Source organism: Ranitomeya variabilis, chromosome 4, assembly GCF_051348905.1.
Source record: "Ranitomeya variabilis isolate aRanVar5 chromosome 4, aRanVar5.hap1, whole genome shotgun sequence".
NCBI classification, from domain to species: domain Eukaryota; kingdom Metazoa; phylum Chordata; class Amphibia; order Anura; family Dendrobatidae; genus Ranitomeya; species Ranitomeya variabilis.
Window position 1 is genome coordinate 116561032 of NC_135235.1, and position 21914 is coordinate 116582945.

The 21914-nt window shown below is 50.0% G+C and overlaps 1 protein-coding gene across 2 annotated transcripts in view; it reads left to right on the top strand.

Moving 5' to 3' along the window:
• Nucleotides 1-7577, top strand: part of SCD (stearoyl-CoA desaturase) — a 45325-nt gene extending 37748 nt beyond the window's left edge. For both annotated transcript variants that reach the window (XM_077259156.1, XM_077259157.1), the window contains exon 6: nucleotides 645-7577. In XM_077259156.1, coding sequence (XP_077115271.1) covers nucleotides 645-844 — 200 coding nt within the window. In that variant the 3' untranslated portion in view covers nucleotides 845-7577. The remainder of the gene's footprint in view (nucleotides 1-644) is intronic.
• Nucleotides 7578-21914: the final 14337 nt, after the last annotated feature.

A 21914-nucleotide genomic window follows, 5' to 3' on the forward strand; every position in this document is an offset into this window, starting at 1 on the left:
ACCGTAAGAGGAAAAATTTCCTATTGTTGCCGGATGCGCATGCGCCCGCCATTTTCTTCCTGGAAAAAGATGCCTGTGGCCGGGGAACAGGACTGGGGGATGCAGGAGGTTCCATGGACACCGGATGCACCGGGGGGCTCTAGGGACTCCATTTCTCTTTTCTCTGATGTGCTAGATCATATCAGGGGGGAGAGAAATTAAATGGGAAAATGTACTTTTTTTGCGGTTGCAGTTATTCTGTGATTAACGGTGATCGCAACACTGAGGTCAGTAAAAACCAACCCGAATCATGTTCTCTGGGGTCTCAGCTACCCCCCGGTAGCCGAGACCCCAGAGAATTTCCAACCCTAGAGGGCGCTATAACCTTATTTCTCAGCGCCATTAAAAAGTGGTGCTGAGGAATAAGTACCCTTAACTGCCGCCGTTAAAAGGCATATGGGCAGTCGTTAAAGAAGAGCTGGATTGCATCTTGTAAATTCAGAGCTGTTAGAAAAGGATGAGGAGGCAGAGATTGAAGCACGGAGTGTCTGTGCTTGTTTTGAACAAATATTTTACATTAATGGTACATTTTCCAGACTGCTGTGAATGTCAGATGTATTTTTCGGCTGTCTGGGTTCTCGTTAATTTGTGTTCTCTCTTTACAGGTGAAGGCTTTCATAATTACCATCACACTTTCCCCTATGACTATACAGCCAGTGAATTTGGAATTCGTCACAACTTCACCACATGCTTTATAAATTTGATGTACTTTTTGGGGCTTGCCAGTGACTGCAAGAGAGTATCAAAAGAGACCATAAAGGCTCGTCAACTACGCACTGGAGATGGAAGCTACAGGAGTGGCTAAAACAATAACCATAGAAAGGATGACATTTTCTAAAATAATTAACAAATCAACAACAAATATAGATCAAGGCTAAATATGATTACTTTAACATGACCCAGCACAGTGTTCTTTTAATTATCTTTTTAAAGTAATTATATCTCTACCTTGGGTTTTCATCTCTTCTTCCATTTGCTTTTCTCTATGTAATTCCCCTTCCTTAGGCTTTTTGTATGTTTTTGATATTTATATTGTGGTTTTCTCCAAGTTATCCTTTTTCCCCCACTTACAGTTGACGTTCTTTCTCATCCTAAACTGATGAGATCGATACCTACTGTAACTGATTTTCTTAAGCACTGACCACAACTCCAGCTCTCTTTTCCATTTTTATTGACTGCTCTCAGGCTTTCTGCAAAAAGAATGAAAACCAATAAGAGGAAAACTTACAAGTGCCATTTTTAACAATTTGTACATAAGGGATAACAGCTAAATGAGTTTTGTACCTATTTAATTTACTCTTGTATAAACAGAGTGGTTTTCGGACAGTTTCTTTGCTGTCTTGCTATTCAAGCTACTGACTGTCTCACCACTGGATCCCACCTGAATACAGTGCAGGGTTGCAGAACTTAGGACACAGTAAATGCTTCATGTGAGTTGTGGTAGTATGCATAGTAGAGATTGCTTAGACTCCTAGTTCTTGCATAAACACCTCAGTTCTTGAAACTAAACTGGAAATGTATAATACTGATGAAGAGGAATTATATCTATCTACACATTTTATTTGGTTTCCTCAGTAGAACTATTAGATTTTTCTTTTGATTTCTGCGGGAGTATATAAACCCATGGACATGTTCTCTATCTTTAGCAGTTTAAAATTGTAGAACCCAAATTGTTGCCATTCAGCCATAACAATATCTATTAGTAATAGTAGGCATGGCCAATTAACATTGCTAAAAGACTAAAGTAGCCATCCTTGACGTAAAGTGTATAGTAGTAGTGTGGCATCACAAGTGTTTAGCGCTTACAGAGGCTCAGGAATATGATAAGAGCATGCTAAATCTTAATTCCATTTCATTACATGCTGGGATGAAATGTAGACAAGGTTATTGGGTTATATAGCCTGATGTATTGGTCCTGATGGTCACTGCAAACTAGATTAGCTTGTTTTGGTAATATTTGGTAATGTGTGCAGGGACATGGCTTTGGTTGTCCTCATTTTGTATTATGACATGTCTTTAGCTGTTGTATGGCATATTTATAAATTAGTTAAAAAATAATGACTTAATGTTGAAGTACTTGGTAATAACACTCGTAGCACTTTCTCGTTCTGATTTTCTTCCAGAGCTTCATAAATGAAGTTTAGCATGTACCTTATATGAACAAAAAGCACTTACATGACTTGAGCCAAAAAATAATGTGTGTTTCTTATGTTTTTACTATGGTATAAACATCAAGGAATACATTTTCTGCACCTACATAAGAGTTTGTGCAGAAAAATAAATAGCACTTATAAATTTAGTATTCAACCAGGTTCGGTGTGCAAGGCATAAGGATTAGTGATGAGCGAATATACTCGTTACTCGAGATTTCCCAAGCACGCTCGGGTGTCCTCCTAGTATTTTTTAGTGCTCGGAGTTTTAGTTTTTAGCGCCGCAGCTGAATGATTTACATCTGTTAGCCAGCATAAGTACATGTGGGGATTCCCTAGCAACCAGGCAACCCCCACATGTACTTATGCTGGCTAACAGATGTAAATCATTCAGCTGCGGCACTAAAAACTAAAACGCCAAGCACTAAAAAATACTCGGACACCCGAGCGTGCTCGGGAAATCTCGAGTAACGAGTATATTCGCTCATCACTAATAAGGATACAGTTGCACTGCTCACGGCTATATTCAGATTTTGTATTATCCCTATTAGGTCAGTGAAAAAAATATGTTAACAGCTGAAAACTGCACCATGTTGTGCTTTTAAAAGATATAGACTGAAACAAACTAGTACATACAGGACCTTTTAAATGTCAATGTATGTATCCACATTCATGTAAAACGAAGATCTTGTGTTTCCTATACAACTTCTGAATAAAAAGTTTTAAAGCTGGGTAAAAAAGATCAAATTTACCTTAAATGTGTTGTCCTATTTGAATCATCCCTTTTGTAAGAGGGATCCTTGTACAATAAGCTGATCACAAGATGTGAGCCAAATTCACACATCTAGTCTAAAGGTGAATTGGGCAGCAAGTGTATAATTCTCCTGCAGCAGCACCACAGGGACAATGAATCATTACATAGTGCCTATATAAATCAAAGTGGTGCCGTGCAATGCATGAATTTGGGGAGACCTTCAGAGATAGAGGCACTCTTTGAAGCTGTTTGTCACCCAAACTAATATATGGGAACCTAAAATACTGGATCACCTCTATAAACTGAGATTACCCTATTAAGACATTTGAAAATGGATTTTTTTTTTAAATAAACGAGCCAATAAAATATATTTTCCACAAAGATATTTTTTGTTTGCTTCATGTTTTTTGTCTATATACTGTAATGGCACTAATAGCATCACATTGTGTTTTCATTAGGTATGTTAGACAGCCAATTTCTTATATTAAGTATTGCATGTCAGTAATCTAGCTAACAACTCTGTAAGCTTACATGGAATACTGTCGGGAGAAAATGAACTTTATTCCCCCCTAGAAGCATTCAGCTTCCAGTCAAAGGGGTAGTTTTGGGGTGGGTTCAGTCACCGATCTGTGAATAGAGAGCAGCAGCTATAATCGCGCCCCTGGTCCTGACTGACAGCCTGCTCTGGATTTGGTCCCACTGTCAGTCAGTGCCGGAGAGCGGTTACAGCTCCCACTCTGTATACCCCCGACAGCGTACGGCTAAGTTCAGGCAACAGGCAGGTTAATAACACTAATAACCTGCTGATTAACCCCATATCTGCAGGTTAATAGCATTTTTTTTCTCGTGACAGGCTAAAATAAACATAGTATACTAAATTACAATGCATATAGATTTTGATAATTCTAAACAAATACAAGTAAAGCAATACTGCTGTGTGATAATGTTATTGTTCATATTGATATCTATATCTTATTAGACTATTGACTGTATACACAGCTAGATATTTTTAGTGGTTGGCTTAAAACCCCAACAACTATTATAAGCAGAACATTAGTTGTCTAATTAGAAAAAAAAATCACAAAAATATTTAGAGCATACTTTTAGTTTCACAAACAAATTATTATAGTTCAGAACTGTGCAGTATAATCATTTTTTTAAATCACTCGATTTTGTTGATAGCCCCCAATATGGACCCCCTGAAGTCTACTGTGGACTACTAAAATATACAGTATCCATATATTGCTGTCATTCTACCATCCTCAGTGCTGTAGCGATCGTCATAGTATTTTACAGGGCTTGTTCCCATCCTGAAGACGGGAGCTAAGAGCAACAAGCAGGATGCTGCCTATTTTAGTGTTGCCTGCAACACAGACATCAAGCAGTCTGCACTGAAGGTTATCAGCAAAAAGAGTAACTAATGAAAATTATTATATTGCTGAGTCCTGTACTGGAGGTATACTTTAAGCCTAACATGATGCTGTAGATGAAGAGACTAGATTAATATTTCATTTCCTTTGTATTTTAGCATTTGTATTTTTATTTAGATCATGAAATAGCATACCAAAAATCTTGGCCTTACACTAAATATGTTCAAACTGAGATAGAGGTTTTCCTTAAAAAAACAAATATAATTTGTTATCTGCTCTTTTAGAACTATTTTATTTGAAAACAAGCACTTAGATGTTAAGCACTAAAAACAATGTTATCCATGTAAACTTCTTAAATTAAATACCCACCTGGAAATATAAAGTCCATCTACTTCCCTTTATAAGGACCTAAATGTTTTCAATATAAGTAACTGTACATAGAAATAAAAACAATTTTCGCATCTGTAACTTGTCTTGTGTTGGCAGTTCTTTTTGCATAATGTCTTTATATATTCATCTAAAGTATCAACATGATCCCAGCTATACAATTGTTAAAATATTACAGAATAGTAAGAGACATGATAAATGACTGGGTGATCATGAGGCACTGAAAAGTTTTCGTTGGTATATGACAAAACTATCACCTTACTCAGCGCCTGTGCTGCATTTCATAAATGCTTATATAAGCCCCTGATTCACCCTGTACACCCCAAAACCTTTTTAAGTTGTCCCGCACTGTATGGTAATCCGGTCTGTCGGGTGCGGTAGGCGTGGTTTTGGGCCTCTCCATCCCTCCCCACAGCTGCTGCTCATCATCCTCCTTCTTTAATTGATGTGGATGATACCTCAAGTCATCCACATTGCTGGGCGAAATCTTGCACCTGTGCACAGAAATTGCAGTTTGCACCTGTTCGATATGCTTTGCCCTACTATAGGCAGAGACAAAAACATAAGTGCGCATGTGCCCGCTTTAGGTGAAAGCATAACGCGCAGATGCGACCTTTCTGGGTGCAGACGCAAGATTTTGCCCCACAAATTTGGATGTTGTGAGAGATCTTACAGAAGGAGGACAGCAAACAGCAGCCAGGGGCAAAAGCCCAAAACTACACCCATCGGATCGGACCAACTGGATTACCATACAGCGTGGGACAACTTAAAAAGGTTTTAGGGTGTTATGCACGGGGAGTTAGGGGCTTATATAAGGATTTGTGGAATGAAGCACAGGCACTGAATAAGGTGATAGTTTTAGTTTATTTTAGTTGATATATGACAAAACTGGTGACAGGTTCCCTTTAATGGGGCAGGTGCTGATTTCATGGGACAACCGGAACTCCTGTTAAGAAAAGTATAAGAGTTGTAGCATTGAATAGAGTAGATGAAGATGATATTTAATGAAAGTTGGAAGTATAAATGATCTCTACCTAAATTTTGTTTTAAACTTTTTTTAAAATCTGAACCTATAAATAGCAAACACATGATGTATCATACACACAGGCCATGGTATCAGCTATGGTAGTTCTGTGCGGAGATGATAATTCCAGGGTGGTCTCAATGACATTTTACCGTGTAGATAATGGGAACCTATATGGAAATGTAATCTATCTCCAAAAGTGGTGCATTATTAGCAAACAAGGAAAAGAAAATATACTGAAATCATGAAACTGAATAAGGGTATGAGGATCCCTCTGCTGTAAGTAGTTAGGAGTGTGGTGTGAGGAAGAACCTTAAAGACTACTTGTCTTATAGTTATATCACCCGGTGGTGCTAAACTGCTTCTCTTCTTGTCTGCTGTTACCACATGGTTAACTTAACTTTGAGATGAAAGTTGGAGTTATTTCCGACACACAGGTAGCTAGGACTCACTAGCTAACAATGTAGTTAACAATTGTCCTTTCAATATGTTTTCAGACGCTTGTAACTAGTCTCAGATTACTTTAACCTTCAGCTCAAGGTAGACTTGCCTCTGAAAGGGCAGCCGTGCTGCTTTTTATTTCTTACTTCCATATCATCCATATTTCTGTACCTACAAACTCCATAGCCTGGGTTAATAGGCTATTTCTGGTTCATAATCTATAGCGAAATAATAGACCTTTGTTTAGATTAAATTGCATGTTTGTTTTTTTTTGTTTCTCTTTTGCTTTAGCTGTCCTTGGCATGGTATCGCTTCAGCTGTTGCACAATGTTATATAGCCACGATAGAAAGAGGCATTGTGTGTGATGAACCAAATTACCCTGTTGCACATTTGTAATCAATATATCAACTATATTTCCATAAAATAACCTTCTCTGTAATGTTTGTTGAGTTGAATTTAGGGCAAAGTGCAAGCCTCACTGGCATCTAGGCCTCGGGGCTGGTGTGGTATTACACTTGAATTGAAGTGGTACATGTTTACACGCCAAGACATTCTGAGAGTACAACAATTGCTTTTGGCTGTCAATAAATTGTATATTCTACTCACTCTACTCTACTTATATTTTATGTTTAAGGTGCCTTCTCTGTGATGCCATATCTTCTCTTTGTGTATACAGGAAGTAGGTATGCAGGACTGATTAGTGTGTGCGTGTTGGGCTTTAAGTTGGAGTTTCCTAATGCCTCTTTTTGGTTGTGGTATTTAGAATATAGTCCAACTATATTTAAACTAAATTTGCTAATATAAGACTTGGGTTCTCATGGCAACGCAAATCTTAAGATATTCATTTGCACTTAGTATAAATTGATTTCTGCTCCATATAGGTTGCTCTATTCTCTACTTCAAACTTTGCAAGTTTTCTGGGGTTTTAGGGGTATAGTCTACAAAACGGGAAATAATTTTCTGATATTATGCTACATTTTGAAAACTTTCAAGATAGGGAAACCAGTAAATAAAATAAAGACTTTCAGGGACTTTATAGAGACAGCATTGGACATCTTTCTTTAAACATAGAATCTTTCAAGGCAATTGCTTTTCATACATGTGTAGAAAAAAAAAAACATTTGTGTAATTTCAGCATAGTATGTTGTCTTGTGATTTTGTTGGAAAAACAACTGTGTCTTTGTCTAGATTTCTTGATTTGGGAATATCGTGCTAAATACAAGCTTCTAGGAACTGATGTCAAGAAATCAGATATTTAAAAAATGAATAGAGACATAAAATAGGGGACAGACACTTGATAACCCTAATGAAAGTGACATTGAAATGTGAATCTGTTTGTATACTGTTCCAACAAAAGTCTTTAAATGTGCAACAAAAGATGTTTTCTATTAATAAAAACCTGTCGAGACAATGTTTGTACCTGTTTCTCATTATTACATAGTGAATAGGGTTGATCGAATAGCTTTGGATAAGTGCTTATCCGAATAGTTATAGCGCTTCCCGAATAGCTGCCTCGGTAACCCGGATACCTGGAGCGCTCCCAATAATCAGCTGTTCAGCGCCGCAGCTGCATATGTCGCGGCTGTGTGACAGTCAAAACACATGCATGGAGAGCCTAACATTGCTGCTGGCTATTGCCACAAATTGCTTTCTGTACGTGTACCTACCTAGTAACATAGTATTTTTGGGTTATGTATATTGCATTTTTTTGGCCAAAAAACACTGGTTACGATCTGGCCAGATAAATTGAAGTCACTTGAAAATTAATGAGGTTGTGTTTGCACTGAAAACTCAAAGAGAGTTTGTTATGGATTGTGTTTTGGATTAGATAGATAAATCCAGTATGACTGGACTCCTGGCCATATCGCCAATGTAGACAAAGTAATTAGTGAGTACTTGACAGACTTTTCTACACTTTCCAGGGATGTAAAATTCAAATACACAGACAAAATTAAAAGCTTGGACAAAGTTGTGGGCCAACCTTGATATTTATTAAAAAGTGTCTGCAATTGATTAAGTTTTTCCTTATCATCAAATAAAGCGATTAACTTTTTCACGTGGAAACAAACTTAAAGGAGTTGTCCCACGAACAAAGTACATTTTAATTAATAGATCTTGGAATAAAATATTGGAATAATATAATATGCTATGTAAGAGCAGTAAAAATCATATGGCCCAATGGACTAATTTAAATATGTATTATGCAAAGGATACAAAGCCTTGAAAAATACAGATAATAATGCACAGAAAAAAACACAAAAATTGAGCTTGGTTTAAGTTGCTATATATGCAACACATAAACGCATGTTCACATTGGCTATAACGCATACAAAACCTACAAAAACAAAATGAGGAAAAACCTTGCTGTAACTAAATAAATAAAAAGCAAAAGTGCATTTAAATAATACAGGGTTCTTAGTAATACTGTCTTAGATAAAAAAAAATAGCATAAAACCCATCCCACCGTTGACAAGTAATGGCTTTTTTGCTATTTTTGATCAAAAACAATATTACTAAGAACCCTGTGTTATTTAAATGCACTTTTGCTTTTTAATTATTTAGTTACAGCAGGGTTTTTGCTCATTTTGTTTTGTGTAGGTTTTCAATAATAATGCATGTTGCAAACAAATGTGCCCCCAAACACAGTATGATACCCCCACAGTGAATTCCTTTACAGTACCCTCGACAAGCATGATATGATGACTTTATTTTATGCCCCCTCCCTCAATCCCAGTATGATTCTCCAACTGTAATCCCCACACAGCTCTACATACAGTATAATGGCCAGAAAAAGTGCTCCATACAGTATAATGGCCCCACATAGTGCTCCATACAGTATAACGTGCCCACATACTGCTCCATACAGTATAATGGTCGCGAAAATGCTCCTGACAGTATAATGGCAACAAAGTGATCCATACAGTATAAAGGCCCAACATAGTGCTCCATACAGTATCATGGCTCCACATAGTGCTACATACAAAATAAAAGGCCCCACATAGTGCTCCAATCAGTATAATAGCCTTACATAGTGCTCCATAAGGTATAATGGACCCACATAAAGCTCTATACAGTTTAATGGCTCCACAGATTACTCCATACGGTGTAATGGGCCTGACTTTAAAAAATATAGTCACCTCTTCCTATTCCCCCCACTGCTTTGGTCTCAACATGGTGTCTTCAGATCCTCTGCATATCTCGGTACAGCAGGTGTGTTGTAATGATGTCATTATGCCCACTGTACTGAGACATCAGATGCAGAGGAGGAATGATGGGAGAGGGAGCGTCAGCTAACGCTCACTTCTCTATAATTGCTTTTAACAATATCGGAATCTAGGCTAAAAGTGCGATGCCGGGTGAAAGTGTGGGACAAATATACATGCATTCCTTTCCCCACAAGCCCAAACCATGCAGCCACCTCTGGAGCTCTGCATTATTGAGTTATAAAGCATAGCTACCCGGAATTAAATATGGTAGCAGTATTTGGTCTTCCTGCAGATAAAATAGAGCAGAACTCAGTGGCGCCTCCGCCGTCCCGTTTAGAGCTTCGGGCGGAAAGTTATGAGCATCCACGGTTCTAGCCAGAAAACCATGCTCTCAAGATATGGGAGAAGAGAGGCTGCACAGCCCAGGGGTTGGTGCAGTGTGCCGGAGGGGGCAGCCTAGGGGATAATAGGCAGCTCCTCAGTTTGGACTGTTTTTTCTACTGGCAGGAGGCCCGTTAGCTGACGTAGCCAGAGAATTATGTAACAAAGATTTGGACCTGTGATTCATCAGCGCATCCCTATGGTCACATGCTACATAACAAGGTAATTGTAATCTATCTGTACCCTACCCTTGTACTACACTCCTGACTGTATACTTGTATATCGTTTTTGTATATATATACCTGTATCTTTCTAGTGAGCCTTTCGTCAATTTCGTCAATCTAGTGAGCCTTTCGTCTCATCCGCATGCTCGGTTGGTCATTATACGGTACCCCGGGGTTGGTTTCTGACCAGATACAAGCCTGATGTTGGACAGGACTTATATCTAATGAGGAACTGGTGGCAGCATACCGTACTGTTAGTGAGGAACTCTGACAGTGACAGCCTGGAGGTTTATATATATACTAGCTATTGAACCCGTTCTACGCCCGGGTGGCGAGCATTTATATTGGAATATGGTCTCCATCCTGGTATGTGCTGCTCCCATCCTGTTATATGCTGCTCCATCCTGCGCCCCCATTCTGTCATGTGCTGCTCCACCGTGTCATGTGCTGCTCCATCCTGTGCCCCCATCCTGTCATGTGCTGCTCCACCGTGTCATGTGCTGCTCCATCCTGCATCCCCATCCTGTCATGTGCTACTCCACCGTGTCATGTGCTGCTCCATCCTGTCATGTGCTGCTCCACCGTGTCATGTGCTGCTCCATCCTGCGCCCCCATCCTGTCATGTGCCACTCCACCGTGTCATGTGCTGCTCCATCCTCATCCCCATCCTGTCATGTGCTCCCATCCTGCGCCCCCATCCTATCACGTGCTGCTCCATCCTGCGCCCCCATCAGTGCGGGCGGCTGTGCTGAGTGCGGGCGGCTGTGCTGAGTGCGGGCGGCTGTGCTGAGTGCGGGCGGCTGTATGTGGCTGTGCTGAGTGCGGGCGGCTGTATGTGACGTGGCTGTGCTGGGTGCGGGCGGCTGTGCTGGGTGCGGCAGCTGTGCTGGGTGCAGCGGCTGTTCTAGGTGCAGCGGCTGTGCGTGGCTGTAGGCGGCTGTGCGTGGCTGTGCTGGGTGCGGCGGCTGTGCGTGGCTGTGGGCGGCTGTGCTGGGTGCGGCGGCTGTCCGTGGCTGTAGGCGGCTGTGCGTGGCTGTGCTGGGTGCGGAGGCTTGCGTGGCTGTGGCGGCTGTGCGTGGCTGTGCTGGGTGCGGCGGCTGTGCTGGGTGCGGCGGCTGTGCGTGGCTGTGCTGGGTGCGGCGGCTGTGCGTGGCTGTGGTCGGCTGTGCTGGGTGCGGCGGCTGTGCGTGGCTGTGGGCGGCTGTGCGTGGCTGTGGGCGGCTGTGCGTGGCTGTGGTCGGCTGTGCTGGGTGCGGCGGCTGTGCGTGGCTGTGGGCGGCTGTGCGTGGCTGTGAGCGGCTGTGCTGGGTGCGGCGGCTGTGTGTGGCTGTGGGCGGCTGTGCTGGGTGCGGCGGCTGTCCGTGGCTGTGGGCGGCTGTGCGTGGCTGTGGGAGGCTGTGCTGGGTGCGGCGGCTGTGCGTGGCTGTAGGCGGCTGTGCGTGGCTGTGGCGGCTGTGCGTGGCTGTGCTGGGTGCGGCGGATGTGCTGGGTGCGGCGGCTGTGCTGGGTGCGGCGGCTGTGGGTGGCTGTGCTGGGTGCGGCGGCTGAGCGTGGCTGTGCTGGGTGCGGCGGCTGTGGTCGGCTGTGCTGGGTGCGGTGGCTGTGCGTGGCTATGGGTGGCTGTGGGCGGCTGTGCTGGGTGCGGCGGCTGTGCGTGGCTGTGGTCGGCTGTGCGGGCGGCTGTATGTGACGTGGCTGTGCTGGGTGCGGGTGGCTGTGCTGGGTGCGGCAGCTGTGCTGGGTGCAGCGGCTGTGCTGGGTGCAGCGGCTGTGCGTGGCTGTAGGCGGCTGTGCTGGGTGCGGCGGCTGTGCGTGGCTGTGGGCGGCTGTGCTGGCTGTGCTGGGTGCGGCGGCTGTCCGTGGCTGTAGGCGGCTGTGGGCGGCTGTGCGTGGATGTGCTGGGTGCGGAGGCTGTGCGTGGCTGTGGCGGCTGTGCGTGGCTGTGCTGGGTGCGGCGGCTGTGCTGGGTGCGGCGGATGTGCTGGGTGCGGCGGCTGTGCTGGGTGCGGCGGCTGTGGGTGGCTGTGCTGGGTGCAGCGGCTGTGCGTGGCTGCGGTCGGCTGTGCTGGGTGCGGCGGCTGTGGTCGGCTGTGCTGGGTGCGGCGGCTGTGCGTGGCTGTGGGCGGCTGTGCGTGGCTGTGGGCGGCTGTGCTGGGTGCGGCGGCTGTGCGTGGCTGTGGTCGGCTGTGCTGGGTGCGGCGGCTGTGCGTGGCTGTGGGCGGCTGTGCGTGGCTGTGGGCGGCTGTGCTGGGTGCGGCGGCTGTGTGTGGCTGTGGGCGGCTGTGCTGGGTGCGGCGGCTGTGCTGGGTGCGGCGGCTGTCCGTGGCTGTGGGCGGCTGTGCGTGGCTGTGGGAGGCTGTGCTGGGTGCGGCGGCTGTGCGTGGCTGTAGGCGGCTGTGCGTGGCTGTGGCGGCTGTGCGTGGCTGTGCTGGGTGCGGCGGATGTGCTGGGTGCGGCGGCTGTGCTGGGTGCGGCGGCTGTGGGTGGCTGTGCTGGGTGCGGCGGCTGTGGTCGGCTGTGCTGGGTGCGGCGGCTGTGGTCGGCTGTGCTGGGTGCGGCGGCTGTGCGTGGCTATGGGTGGCTGTGGGCGGCTGTGCTGGGTGCGGCGGCTGTGCGTGGCTGTGGTCGGCTGTGCTGGGTGCGGCGGCTGTGCGTTGCTGTGGGCGGCTGTGCGTGGCTGTGGGCGGCTGTGCTGGGTGCGGCGGCTGTCCGTGGCTGTGGGCGGCTGTGCGTGGCTGTTTTATCTCATCCGCATGCTCGGTTGGTCATTATACGGTACCCCGGGGTTGGTTTCTGACCAGATACAAGCCTGATGTTGGACAGGACTTATATCTAATGAGGAACTGGTGGCAGCATACCGTACTGTTAGTGAGGAACTCTGACAGTGACAGCCTGGAGGTTTATATATATACTAGCTATTGAACCCGTTCTACGCCCGGGTGGCGAGCATTTATATTGGAATATGGTCTCCATCCTGGTATGTGCTGCTCCCATCCTGTTATATGCTGCTCCATCCTGCGCCCCCATTCTGTCATGTGCTGCTCCACCGTGTCATGTGCTGCTCCATCCTGTGCCCCCATCCTGTCATGTGCTGCTCCACCGTGTCATGTGCTGCTCCATCCTGCATCCCCATCCTGTCATGTGCTACTCCACCGTGTCATGTGCTGCTCCATCCTGTCATGTGCTGCTCCACCGTGTCATGTGCTGCTCCATCCTGCGCCCCCATCCTGTCATGTGCCACTCCACCGTGTCATGTGCTGCTCCATCCTCATCCCCATCCTGTCATGTGCTCCCATCCTGCGCCCCCATCCTATCACGTGCTGCTCCATCCTGCGCCCCCATCAGTGCGGGCGGCTGTGCTGAGTGCGGGCGGCTGTGCTGAGTGCGGGCGGCTGTGCTGAGTGCGGGCGGCTGTATGTGGCTGTGCTGAGTGCGGGCGGCTGTATGTGACGTGGCTGTGCTGGGTGCGGGCGGCTGTGCTGGGTGCGGCAGCTGTGCTGGGTGCAGCGGCTGTGCTAGGTGCAGCGGCTGTGCGTGGCTGTAGGCGGCTGTGCGTGGCTGTGCTGGGTGCGGCGGCTGTGCGTGGCTGTGGGCGGCTGTGCTGGGTGCGGCGGCTGTCCGTGGCTGTAGGCAGCTGTGCGTGGCTGTGCTGGGTGCGGAGGCTGTGCGTGGCTGTGGCGGCTGTGCGTGGCTGTGCTGGGTGCGGCGGCTGTGCTGGGTGCGGCGGCTGTGCGTGGCTGTGCTGGGTGCAGCGGCTGTGCGTGGCTGTGCTGGGTGCGGCGGCTGTGCGTGGCTGTGGTCGGCTGTGCTGGGTGCGGCGGCTGTGCGTGGCTGTGGGCGGCTGTGCGTGGCTGTGGGCGGCTGTGCGTGGCTGTGGGCGGCTGTGCTGGGTGCGGCGGCTGTGCGTGGCTGTGGGCGGCTGTGCGTGGCTGTGAGCGGCTGTGCTGGGTGCGGCGGCTGTGTGTGGCTGTGGGCGGCTGTGCTGGGTGCGGCGGCTGTGCTGGGTGCGGCGGCTGTCCGTGGCTGTGGGCGGCTGTGCGTGGCTGTGGGAGGCTGTGCTGGGTGCGGCGGCTGTGCGTGGCTGTAGGCGGCTGTGCGTGGCTGTGGCGGCTGTGCGTGGCTGTGCTGGGTGCGGCGGATGTGCTGGGTGCGGCGGCTGTGCTGGGTGCGGCGGCTGTGGGTGGCTGTGCTGGGTGCGGCGGCTGAGCGTGGCTGTGCTGGGTGCGGCGGCTGTGGTCGACTGTGCTGGGTGCGGCGGCTGTGCGTGGCTATGGGTGGCTGTGGGCGGCTGTGCTGGGTGCGGCGGCTGTGCGTGGCTGCGGTCGGCTGTGCGGGCGGCTGTATGTGACGTGGCTGTGCTGGGTGCGGGCGGCTGTGCTGGGTGCGGCAGCTGTGCTGGGTGCAGCGGCTGTGCTGGGTGCAGCGGCTGTGCGTGGCTGTAGGCGGCTGTGCTGGGTGCGGCGGCTGTGCGTGGCTGTGGGCGGCTGTGCTGGCTGTGCTGGGTGCGGAGGCTGTGCGTGGCTGTGGCGGCTGTGCGTGGCTGTGCTGGGTGCGGCGGCTGTGCTGGGTGCGGCGGATGTGCTGGGTGCGGCGGATGTGCTGGGTGCGGCGGCTGTGCTGGGTGCGGCGGCTGTGGGTGGCTGTGCTGGGTGCAGCGGCTGTGCGTGGCTGCGGTCGGCTGTGCTGGGTGCGGCGGCTGTGGTCGGCTGTGCTGGGTGCGGCGGCTGTGCGTGGCTGTGGGCGGCTGTGCGTGGCTGTGGGCGGCTGTGCTGGGTGCGGCGGCTGTGCGTGGCTGTGGTCGGCTGTGCTGGGTGCGGCGGCTGTGCGTGGCTGTGGGCGGCTGTGCGTGGCTGTGGGCGGCTGTGCTGGGTGCGGCGGCTGTGTGTGGCTGTGGGCGGCTGTGCTGGGTGCGGCGGCTGTGCTGGGTGCGGCGGCTGTCCGTGGCTGTGGGCGGCTGTGCGTGGCTGTGGGAGGCTGTGCTGGGTGCGGCGGCTGTGCGTGGCTGTAGGCGGCTGTGCGTGGCTGTGGCGGCTGTGCGTGGCTGTGCTGGGTGCGGCGGATGTGCTGGGTGCGGCGGCTGTGCTGGGTGCGGCGGCTGTGGGTGGCTGTGCTGGGTGCGGCGGCTGTGGTCGGCTGTGCTGGGTGCGGCGGCTGTGGTCGGCTGTGCTGGGTGCGGCGGCTGTGCGTGGCTATGGGTGGCTGTGGGCGGCTGTGCTGGGTGCGGCGGCTGTGCGTGGCTGTGGTCGGCTGTGCTGGGTGCGGCGGCTGTGCGTGGCTGTGGGCGGCTGTGCGTGGCTGTGGGCGGCTGTGCTGGGTGCGGCGGCTGTCCGTGGCTGTGGGCGGCTGTGCGTGGCTGTGGGCGGCTGTGCTGGGTGCGGCGGATGTGCTGGGTGCGGCGGCTGTGGGTGGCTGTACTGGGTGCGGCGGCTGTGCGTGGCTGTGCTGGGTGCGGCGGCTGTGGTCGGCTGTGCTGTCGGCTGTGGGCGGCTGTGCGTCGCTGTGGGCGGCTGTGCTGGGTGCGGCGGCTGTGCGTGGCTGTGGTCGGCTGTGCTGGGTGCGGCGGCTGTGCGTGGCTGTGGGCGGCTGTGCGTGGCTGTGGGCAGCTGTGCTGGGTGCGGCGGCTGTGCTGGGTGCGGCGGCTGTGCGTGGCTGTGCGTGGCTGTGGGCGGCTGTGCTGGGTGCGGCGGCTGTGCGTGGCTGTGCTGGGTGCGGCGGCTGTGCGTGGCTATTGGTGGCTGTGGGCGGCTGTGCTGGGTGCGGCGGCTGTGCGTGGCTGTGGGCGCCTGTGCGTGGCTGTGGGCGCCTGTGCGTGGCTATGGTCGGCTGTGCTGGGTGCGGCGGCTGTGCGTTGCTGTGGGCGGCTGTGCTGGGTGCGGCCATTTTCTTGGTCCTGCTCCCGGAGTCGGCGCCTGCGCAGTCCGCGCTTTCCGGCGCCATTTTCTTGAAGACACTGCAATGTGTCTTCAAGAAAATGGCGCCGGAAAGCGCGGACTGCGCAGGCGCCGATTCCGGGAGCAGGGGGACAGTCACGGCCCGGAAGCGCGTCGGTGGAACGGGTCAGGTAAGTATACTCACCCTCCGCCTCCTGGCTCGTCCCTGCTTGTCCGGTGGAGATCGCGGTGTGCGTTCAGCGCTTACGCATACCGCGATCTCCTGGGAGCGTCGCTCTGTGCGGTCCAGACTGCGCTGGCGCTTGCGCTTGCGCAGTCTATAGAGGCTTCGGACAGAGTGACGCTCCCAGCGTTATATTATAGATCCCCACCCTGGACTGGTGATGTATATCCCCATCACTGAGAGCGCCTCAATAACTCGTGCCTATAAGGGAGGCCTTTCTAGCGACTATTTGCCGTTGGTGCAGTCCCCTGACTGACCTGGGTAAGCAAAGGTGCCAGAGAGCTAATCCCTGCTGGGTCATTCTCTCCCCCCAGAGGTGAGTGAAGGTGGCACACCCCTTCCCCTGTGCGATCCGTCATAGATTGGTAGCAGCGGTGGGATCGAGATAATAGTGTGTGTGGGATCCCTACTCCCACACTAAGAACCAACAGCAGCTTTTGCTGCTGGGGTCCTAAGATCAGCTCAGCACTAGACAGTCCGAGTGCAAGTACTGTAGGTGTGTTGGTGGTCAGGTTGCCGCTGTGTCTGTGATCAAGGGCTGAAAAGACTGGCTGCAGCCACTCAAAACCGGAAAAGAATGATGGCCGGGGAGCTATCCCATAATGCGGAGAATGACTGTACTGGTTCCGCCAAAGGAGGTTCACGCCCAGGCTCCCCAAGCGACTCGCAGCCAGGGCACTACCCTGCCACAGCAGAACGCCCTCCTACTGCCCTTCTACCTGGACAGCTCAGGTCGGAGACCTTCTATCAAGCTGCCCTGGCCAGTCTCGAGGCGAGGCACGAGGAAGCCTCCGCAGCCCTCTTGAAAGAGGCAGAGCACCAGGCAGATCGGGAGGCAGCAGAACGCCAGGCAGAGTAAGATGCAGCACAAGCAGAGCTGAAAGCGTGAGGTGGTGAAATGCAGTGAAGCTGCAGAGTGACAGCATCAGCTGGAATTAGCTCGGCAGGATTTCCTACCTCCCACGCCAGCACCTCCGGAGCCCAAGACTGCCAAGTTCCGAGCCGAGGTCTTTCCCTTGCTGGAGAAGGACGGAGACCTGGACTTCTTTCTGCGGGCCTTTGAGCGGACCTGCTGATAGCACCATCTGGCCTCAGATCAGTGGACCAAGTACCTGACCCCCCATTTGAAGAGTAAGTCCCTGGACATCCTGGGGGACTTACCTGCCGGTGTGGAGTAGGACTATGACAGCATCAAAAAGGCCCTGATCTAGCAGTTCAACCTCACTCTGGTGTATTACCGTAGGAAGTTTCGGAGCCTGCAAAAAGGCCCCAAGGACACCTGGGCCGACCACATGCTGGCTGTCAGGGACCCCGTGACCGACCTGTCCAGGTCTGGACACGAGTCACGCACTGTGCAGAATGGAACGGGTAGACAGCAACAGCAGACATAGCAGGCACGGTCGCAGGCGTGCAGGACCTGCAGCACGTGATTGCCGGAGAAGGGTCCAGGGCGGGGCCAGCTCCCGCAGCAATCAGCGGAGCACCAAGAGTACTATCGGGGGGTGACCGGCTAAGGCGCCGACAAGCGTGTAAACAGAAGAATAATCGGGTACAAGCGGGTGTCAGGAAACCGAGCGGGTATAACCAAAACCGAGGGAACAACTGAAAGAGAAGTAGGAAACCAAGCCGGAGTCAGAAAACCAAATAATCCACAGACAGAACGCAACTGACAGGCAACTGCCATGTGGGGGACAGGCCGGGTCAAACGGGATGAAAACTCAAGGCAGGCACGAGGCACAAACACACAAGTGTACAGGGGTCACTTAACAGCCGAGGGCAGAAGTATAACTAACAAAGATGCAAGGCTCCGGCGGCTATAAAAAGCCCTCCCCTATCCAAAGGGAGGCCACCAGCATTAATCCCCGAGGCTCCTGCTCAAATCCTTACATAGGATCATGATACTGGCGCTCCTGCAAGCTGCAGAGCACTGGACCAAGGGTCTGGAGCTCACCACCGGCAAGGAAATCCAGGAGGCGTTTGTCAAGGAGCAATTCTTGTGGAACTGCCCAGAGCACCTTTAGCAGTACCTCCATGACGGGAAACCAAAGGGGGCCGCTGCTACAGCCGCCCTGGCAGATGACTATGTCAATAACCGGGCCCCTGAAGCCAAGCGAGCCACCAGCAGCACCTGGAGAGGGTGTAAGACTCATACTGCCCCTGTTTCCCAGCCCCTAGAATGCAAGGGGCGCCCCCCTCTGCTCTCCTCTCCAGACCAGGGGTAGAACCCAAGAGGTGTCACCTCTGCATCCAACACTTCAGGGCCATTTCTGTTGGACGGGACGACGCAGGAACTCGAGGACTTTATGTTAATTCTGAATGACAATTTATTAAATATCAAACTTACCTATGTTTATGATAACGCTGCTGTTGACTTTCTAGACATCTCACTTTCAGTCGACATCAACAGACTGGTACAGACTGACGTGTATAGAAAGCCGACATCAGTTAATTCACTTATACATGCGAGTTCTTCCCATAATTCTTCCACCATTAGTGCCGTCCCGGTCGGACAGTTCCTCAGGATGAAAAGGATCTGTTCTACCAACGACCGTTTTGAAAAACAAGCGGCAGACCTTAAAATCCGTTTTCAGAACCGTGGATACAGTAATAGGTGTATTAGGAAGGGATACAATAGAGCTAAAAGGACTCCACGCAGTGATCTGCTATATCCTCGAGTAAATGTGATTAAAAAAGATAATCAAAAGATTCGCTTTATTACAACATTTAATCATGAATGGAAAAATATGCGGGATATTTTAGCAAAACATTGGGCCATCTTAGGTGCTGAACCCTCTTTGGGTCCATCTATTGGCGACTTTCCCTCCATGACATCAAGAAGATCAAAAAACCTTAACGACTTACTTGTCAATAGCCACTATGCTCCAAGGGTGGTTAATCCATTCAGTAATCGTGGACCTACTGTAGGTTGTTTTTCTTGCGGCCACTGTCTTGCCTGCGCAAATGTCCTGCGCTGCTCCACTTTTCAATCATCAGACGGTTTAAAACAATACACAATACGACAGTGTATATCGTGTGGTAGCACCAACGTGGTTTATTATGCTACGTGCGGCTGCCCCATGATATACGTTGGTCTTACATCTAGAGAACTACGCGTCAGAGTACGCGAGCATGTGCGGGACATTTGCGCGATCAAGACAGTGATTGATCTATCTGAACTTAAGTCTATCCCTCGCCATTTTAAAATTTTCCATAATTGTGATCCAACAACATTTAAGGTAAGAGGGATTGAAGCCATTCACCTCGGGATACGCGGCGGAAACTATAAAAAGATTCTAGCTCAAAAAGAATCCAGATGGATTGTGGTCCTTGACACTCTGACCCCTAAGGGGCTTAACGAATCTCTTAGCTTTGCCCCATTTTTGTAAAACAATTCCTTTCTTTTCATCATTATCTTTCTTGTGCCCCTATACCACAGAAATCTCTTTGACGGTTTATATGCGTTCTTTTTTTGTTTTTAACTTGTTTTTATTTCTTCTTCTATTCAGTGACATTCCATATGGCCAAGAACCTAAACGCCGAACCTATTGTCATCGCTTCGCTATGTAGTTTCTGTAATGCTTTAGCTGTGTATTGCGTCATGTTGCCTTTACCTACCTAATTATATAACCTGTTGTTTACATTATGTATACATTATCACTGAATTATGGTCTTTGCTGCTTTATATTTATATAGGTATGGTTTATATATGCTGTATTGGTAATATGGCTGCTAAGTGGTACTTTATGTATTAATACACACTATGTCTTACTCCATACGCGACCGTGCGCCTGCGTGGTGTTGTCCCCGGGCTCGACCTGGCAACGGGCGTCTCTTGGTCTCCTTCGTTTGCTCGGGATCTCTCCTGCGCATGCGCTGTGACGCCTGACGCTCTTGTTGCTATGCCGGATCCTGTGGTACGCACCGCGCATGCGCCATTAGTGCCGCTACGCGATTGGCCTAAAAAACACCATGTGACACGTTGTCATGGCTTTTTAAGGTCCTTTCCCATATGCGCTTACATACCCCTTGAGGAAGTGTCCAGTTTCGGACACGAAACGCGCGTCGGGTCATCCACCGTCCCACACGGGTCTGTTGTGCTGTGCACATTGCGGTAAGCCTTGCTATAGTTGGTTTTCAATTGATGTTACATGTGGGGTTGCATTTGCAGCAACGTACGAGCCTGCATTACACGTATTAGAGCCACCGTGGCTATCTGCTTTACCTTATATGCTACCTCCACTGTACCATATTACGTCATAGCACTGCTCACCTGCTATAGAGGCGTGTTTATTAAATGCCTCCAGTACTTAGTATTTCTTTATATGTGCACATCACTTTATACTGTCTATCCTGAATATTACTGATGCTCTATTTTGTATGTTCTTAATTGTTGTTAAGTAAAATTTATACCCTGTTATTCTTATATTCGAGTAAACTCTTTTTTCTCTTTATTTTGAAATATTGATGGAGTTCGAATTAATGTATATACGGTGGACTGCTACTTAGCATTCCCTCCGTACACTAGTCATAATGTATTTGGGTCCTTTTGTTTGCATACTTCAGGGCCATGTGTCCCCAGTGCACCAAGGCCCCGTTCTCACTCCCAAAACTGTCCCCTGTCATGTGTGTGGGAAGGGGTGGTGGGAGGTCCCGTGACAATTTCCAGCTTGTCACCATAAACCATGCCACTGCTATGGGACTGCGGGACACCGGCACCGAGATGACCCTCGTACGGCCTGAGATGGTGTCCCTCTAGGACTTGATACCCGGAAAAACCCTCGCCGTCTCCAGGATTGGAGGCATCGAACCAGTCCTGCCCGTTATTTGGACTGGAGTGCCAGGAGGGGAATGAGGGAGGTGGGAGTGTCAGCAAATATTCCCGTAAATATTTTACTTGGGACAGATTTGGGGAGGCTAGTGTCACAGTATGTGGCTACTGAGACCCCAAGTTCTGATCCTCCCCTGTGTCTTGATTTGTCTACTGCTAGTAATGTTGTAAATGGGTCGCCAGTGCCTCCTGCGTTTTGGGGGAAGGTGGGATCAGTCTTGTGCTGACAGGACACATGCAGTGCATGCAGATGAGACAAAGCCAGAAGACACAGGAAGGTGTCAGAATGCCCCCATGTGTGATGAGACAGTGTGCTCTGGAGGGAGAGGTAGGAGGCAGGTAGCTGCAAAGCCAGAACCAGAGTTGGTGGGAGGGGCTGCCGCAGGGATTGTAGGGCCCCTAGACGAGTCCAAACTGCTGGGTTCTGTGCAGCCGCAGAAAGGGGAACATGCCAATTGGGTTGGGGCTGTCAAAGGCGATGTGCAGCTTCCAGGTAAGGCCCCAGGGCAGGAGGTTCCCACACTCAGGATGCCAGGAGACCAGGTTGGTCTGCCTGACTCGGCGACTTGTGTGGAAGCCAAGGTGAGGCAGGTACTACCCAAGGTTACAGCGGTCGTGGCTGCTGTCACCAGGAGTGGGAGTGCTGGAGCCCAAGGAGCAAGGAGGTTCGACGGCCTTCCCCCTTCTGACCAAGTGGCTGCTGAGCCAGAGGGAGACATGGAGTCGGGTCCCGGGGAACTGACAGAAGACATGACAGTTTTGTCTATTCTGGCCATGTCTAGTGAGGGGTTTCAGGCGGCGTTGGAAGCCGATGACATCCTGAAAGCTCTTAAGGAGGAGGCAGCGCAGCCTTTCATGGACTAAGACCTCGAGCGGGTGGTCTGGGACCAGGGACAGCTGTACCGGGTGTCGGTTCAGCAAGAGTCACCAGAGGAGTGGCCTAGGGACCGCCAGTTAGTGGTACCCTATCCGTTCTGGGCAGAGTTGTTGCGGAT